The following is a 6000-nucleotide window of genomic DNA, read 5'->3' as shown; positions in this document are numbered from 1 at the left end:
ATCTGGCTCACAATGAAAGAATATTTATTAACGCTACAAATCAGAGATCCAATGACAGAAACACTGCCTGGAATACAAAAAGAACAAAAATGAGGTCATTTGAAATGCCCTGAAAAACTCCAAATTCTTCAAGATGGCTTACTTGTATCTATACTCTGAAGTACTAGTGTTTTAATTTTAACTAAAAATTAAATGAGAGTTTTCCTTTTTTTTTTTTTTTCGAGACAGAGTCTTTCTCTGTCACCCAGGCTGGAGTGCAGTGGCGCAATCTTGGCTCATTGCAACCTCCACCTCCCAGGTTCAAGCAATGCTCCTGCCTCAACCTCCCGAGTAGCTAGGATTACAGGCGCAAGCCACCACGTTAGGCTAATTTTTGTATTCTTAGTAGAGATGGGATTTCACCAAACTATTGGCCATGCTGGTCTTGAGCTCCTGACATCAGGTGATCTGCCCGCCTTGGCCTCCCACAGTGCTGGGATTATAGCCGTGAGCCACAGCACCTGGCCGTAAATGAGAGTTTTTATGTGCAAGTAAAGGCAGTTAAATAACTTTCAGTAATAAAATGCATCAAAATATTTCACAGGTTTAAAACACAACCTGGTTACCTTTTTGAATAAAATAACATTTGGAAGAAGGCATAGCTACTTTTAAAAGCTATTCCATGCTTTCCTTGTGTTTGAAATTTCAAGAAAAAATAAAATGATAAATCACACAGAATTAAAAATGCCAAATTCAAGTTAATTCCTATAATTTTTCCTTTTGTTATGAATATTCTGTAATATCAAACATTCATTTTTAATGTGCTAAAAATATGGGTTTACAAAATATGAACAGGTAATTTTTAAAGAGTAAATTATGTTAAGAACTTTATTATTTTCGATTCATTTTATAGGGTAGTAAAATAATACTTCTTCAAAATCATTTAAATGTTATTGATGCCATTGCAAAATCATTATAAATAAATTTTCTCCATTATCCAATTACATCTAGATAACACTGAATATGTACAGGTTTCTCTGGATAGGTACCAAAAGGTACCACATTTTATACAGACTTAATTGTGAAAGCTGGGTGAAATGAATTTTCAGACCAAAATTTTTTTTAAGTTTAAATCATTCACTCTTTAAATTTCAGACAGTGTCAGTGTGACTCTTACTTTTAAAGGAAAAAAAATTAGTTTAAAATTTAATAACCACAGATTTAATAATTTTTTACTTTAACACTTAATGTACATTCTCATGAGTAGTAATTAAGATATGTTGAAATTTTAAATGTGAAAGATTTCAAAGTTTCAGTATGTTAACATTACTCTTTAAATGTTCTTAATATATATATAAACACTTACAAATTATAGATACAACTAGTTGTATATCTACAATACATATATGAACACCATTCTTCTTCCCTAGCCATATTGATATGAGGATAAAGTAATAAATCTCTGTGCTATTCAAGGAAAAAAAATGAATGCTTTAAAAAATAAATCTTTAAAGAATAGTTTCAAAAATAAAGTTCAAATATTGCACAAAATAATTTAACTGTAAATATTACTACATAGTGTAAAACAATTTTTAAAAAATTTTTACACTCTACAGTAAATCCCATTTTCTAGTTCTATAAAAGAATTTATTGGAAGTCCACATTAAATGTTTAGATATTAAATGTTTACATTCAGTTTGATGGGAATTCAATTTTCACAAGTTAACTGAGCCTTTGTCTTAAAAGTTCATCTATTTGAGTTTTATACATATTTTTTACATCTTCAAGATCTAATCGAAGTTCTTCTGCCTCTTCTGCTTTTTCTCCATACATCTGCAGAATAGTGTTGTATCTCTGATCCAAATCCTGTAAAATATATTTGTTTACAATTTTTAAAATAACTTCATAGAACATCTTTAATATTTATATTGCCATAGGAGTCAACAATGAAAACACTACAATTTAAATAAAAGTATATACTCATCTCTTTTAAAAATTAAACTCACACTTCAGTCTATGTTGAACTAAATAGCAAAAAAAGGAATTAAAGAAAAAAACCAAGCTAGATGGCTATCAATTTTACCCTACCTCTCCACTAAATCTACAATTCTCCCCATATATGACTTCTCTCCCATTAATGTAAGCACACTTGATATAAAATTTAGTCTCTTTGTTCCATGGTGGTGTAAGTATTACCCGGCATTTAGCCCACAGGAAAGATCAAAAGAAAACATATTCTCACTATGGCTTAACAGTGTCTTCTAACATCCAGATAAGACAATTGTGATGATACATATAACATCAATCAACAAAATATTACTAAGATCATACAAAGTTCAATGTTATAAATGAAGCGTAGCCAAATGAAATCTAGTTCTTTTCCTATACTGGGACTAAACATGATTGTGAAAATTACTCTGAATATGTAAAGACACAAGCAAGATAAAAGATTCATTTTTAAAGTTATTTGCTCAAATATTAATACTCTTTAATTTTCAAAGAAATCACTAACACATACCATAAACTAAAAGCATGAGATTTAATGTAAATGAACTAAAATATCTTAGACTCATTGTTAGGTGAAGAATACTTACTCTTAGCTGAGTTCTAAGTTTGGGTATCTCCTTCACCTTCTCTTCAAGTTCATCATTTTGATTTGTTAATTTAACTAGTTCTTCAGCCATTATTGATCGAGTTTTTTCTAGATTGCCAATTTCTAGCTGAGAAGCATTACCACAAAATAGTTTAAATCAAAACATATCTTTTTTAATACTCCCACTAATATAAAAATATTTAATGTGTGGTTTTTTTTCGGAATAGACATGTCAACATATAACCTTGAACTAGCTCTTTCTTACGTAAAAGAAACAGTGGCAGGAAAAGGGTCCCAACTTTCCTGAGTGGTATACCATTTATAAGGTTTACTGTGTAACAGAGATAAATCCAATTATTTGTTTGAAAACATTCAACCATATATTTTTCTAATCTAAGGAAATGACACATATTTCAGTTATTCTAAATTACTACAAGAACCCAGAGAAATAAAAATACACTGCAACGTAGCCCCACCTGTGTAGGTGTATCGACAGAGGCTTTCATCACTACCAAAGAAATTAATTAGGTCCCTGTATAGCATACCGGCTATATAAACATCTGGGATTAAGATTAGTCTGATCTACTTTTTGCCAATTCAAGTTCTTTAATAGAGTAATATTGTCATATAACTAAAAGTATATAATGGGAGTTGAATTTTTACCTATTTCTGAGTGTATTGTGTTTAACACTGAAAAGAGGTATCCTGCTTGAGACCAGGAATGTTCCAAATTTCATTTTTTTTTTCAGATTATGGAATAATTGCATTATGTACTTACTGGTTGAGCATCCCAAATCTGGAAATCCAACCTGCTCAATTGAGCATTTCCTTTGAGCAGCATGTCAGCACTCAAAGTTCTGGATTTGGGGTCATTTCAGATTTCAGAGCTGGGATGCTCAACCTGTAAAACGTTTCAGTATTTCTGACTGCATAAAGTTTTTTAAAAGCCAAAAAGGTCAGACGGAAGGATGCTCCCTTAACAACTCATGTTGTTTCCTCCCACGTACAGGGTGTTACAGTTGAACATCTCATCCCCTTTATCCCTTCCTTCCTGGGCTAGTTGGAACAACTTATCCTAAGAGGTAAATCTGAATAGAACAGACATTCACAGCTCCGCAACTTCCCTTTATTCTGTTGGGAAAGAGCTGTTTGAAAGGAGGAGGCATTCTCTGCTCCTAGATGCTTATGTCTTATGTAGGCAGGTTGTAAAACATGGAAGGCCTGCTCCAGCCCAGCATTTCCTGTGACAGATCAGCCAAATCTGCCTAATTCTGGCAATCAGCAGGTTCAGTTGGCTGTTATCCTTAGCTAACTTCTCTTTTTAGCCTTTATCATTGATATATGTGATACATTTTGGGCTTCACATGCCACTATGTCATCTTGTTTCTCAATTTGCTCAGAATTCAGATGGAAATGAAGGGTGCTATTTATTAGGCCTCAAAACTTCATTTATTCTATAGCAAATTTAATTTTTCCAATACCTGTAAATGAGTAATTTCCCCTTCCCTTAGCTTTAGCTGAGACTGTAGGTTTTCAATAATGCTTGATCCTGCTCCCATCCTTACAGCATCATAAAGATTGCTTCCATTTGCTGATACAGACATTGGTCCAAATGAGTGATCATGAGACTCATCCTATGTTAATTAAGAAAGTTTACACAGTTACTCAGTTATCATAGCTTGTCTTCCATTACCAGGTTTGAACAAAAATGGTTCTGTCAAATTTTGCTTTAAATGTCTTCACAAAGGCAGAAAATCATTCATGTATTTCCTCTCACTACAATTAGCACTCCTCCACAAGTATTCAGATGAATTATCTATAGAATGGCAAGGTCATGATGACAGACAATATTGCCATTTGCCTATTTCCTTTATTATTATTCTAAGAACTAAGCACATATAAAAAATAAAACATCACCTGAGACAGAAAAGATGTCTGTAGTCCTGCCATATCAACACCACTTATTGAACTTGAGCGTGACATGGTGGGAGTACTAGAAACAGAAAATGGCTTGCGTTCCTTAGGGAGTAAAAAAATTCTGTTCAGATTAAAGAGCAAAGAGATAAGCAGAGAAAGCAAGAACATTTCCTAGGGTTAATGAGAACAAAGATTCAGTCTTTTAAAAAAGGCACACTACGAAGGAATTCAATACAATCAAAGGAAGAAAAAAAATTTTTTTAAGATTCATTCTAATTTCCCCATAAAATGGCTTCTGAAGTCTTATCAAAAATACAATATTTGGCCAGGCATGTTGGCTCATGCCTGTAATCCCAGCACTTTGGGAGGCCAAGGAGGGCGGATCACCTGAGGTTGGGAGATCAAGACCAACCTGACCAACATGGAAAAACCCCATCTCTACTAAAAATACAAAATTAGCTGGGCGTGGTGGCGCATGCCTGTAATCCCTGCTACTTGGGAGGCTGAGGCAGGAGAATCGCTTGAACCTGGGAGATGGAGGTTGCAGTGAGCCGAGATAGCACCATTGCACTCCAGCCTGGGCAACAAGAGTAAAACTCAGTCTCAAAAACAAACAAACAGACAAAAAAGTACAATATTTACTAATTAAAGCTGTAGATAGACTTGGTTAGATCATCACAGGACCCATTTATTACAACAATGTAATTTGTTGGGTTTTTATAATGGAATGAGAATGTTTCCCTTAAGTTTCATATTACACAATATACTATCAATTAAACCTATTTCTGTAACATTAAATTACTGAGTGTTACAAACCATAAAATTTCTGGCTTATCCATTTTATTTTTAATGTATTCTTAAAATTCCAAATAAATTCAATAGGTAATTTAAATTTACCTATCAGTAGTTTAAATATATTATGCTAACTCCAAGTACATGGTAATTCTTTCAATATAGAAAACTCATTTTATTTTTATTTATTTATTTATTTTGTTTGTTTGTTTGTTTTTATTATTATACTTTAGGTTTCAGGGTACATGTGCACAATGCGCAGGTTTGTTACATATGTATCCATGTGCCATGTTGATTTCCTGCACCCATTAACTCGTCATTTAGCATTAGGTATATCTCCTAATGCTATCCCTCCCCGCTCCCCCAACCCCACAACAGTCCCCGGAGTGCGATGTTCCCCTTCCTGTGTCCATGAGTTCTCATTGTTCAATTCCCACCTATGAGTGAGAACATGCGGTGTTTGGTTTTTTGTCCTTGCGATAGTTTACTGAGAATGATGTTTTCCAATTTCATCCATGTCCCTACAAAGGACATGAACTCATCATTTTTTATGGCTGCATAGTATTCCATGGTGTATATGTGCCACATTTTCTTAATCCAGTCTATCGTTGTTAGACATTTGGGTTGGTTCCAACTCTTTGCTATTGTGAATAGTGCCGCAATAAACATACGTGTGCATGTGTCTTTATAGCAGCATGATTTATAGTCCTTTGGGTATA

General features: G+C 33.6%; 1 protein-coding gene across 2 annotated transcripts in view; it reads right to left on the bottom strand.

Annotated features, from left to right (window-relative positions):
- Nucleotides 1–843: 843 nt before the first annotated feature.
- The window catches only part of TMF1 (TATA element modulatory factor 1), a 31527-nt gene continuing 26370 nt past the window's right edge, over nt 844–6000 (bottom strand). For both annotated transcript variants that reach the window (XM_012502188.2, XM_003264871.4), the window contains exons 14-17: nt 4490–4591; nt 4054–4206; nt 2574–2699; nt 844–1845 (exon numbers count right to left, since the gene is read on the bottom strand). In XM_012502188.2, the coding sequence (XP_012357642.1) occupies nt 1702–1845; nt 2574–2699; nt 4054–4206; nt 4490–4591 (525 nt within the window). In that variant the 3' untranslated portion in view covers nt 844–1701. The remainder of the gene's footprint in view (nt 1846–2573; nt 2700–4053; nt 4207–4489; nt 4592–6000) is intronic.

This window comes from Nomascus leucogenys, chromosome 21, assembly GCF_006542625.1.
Source record: "Nomascus leucogenys isolate Asia chromosome 21, Asia_NLE_v1, whole genome shotgun sequence".
NCBI lineage: Eukaryota > Metazoa > Chordata > Mammalia > Primates > Hylobatidae > Nomascus > Nomascus leucogenys.
Note: the sequence above shows the minus strand (reverse complement) of the source record. Positions and strands in the feature narration are given on the sequence as shown.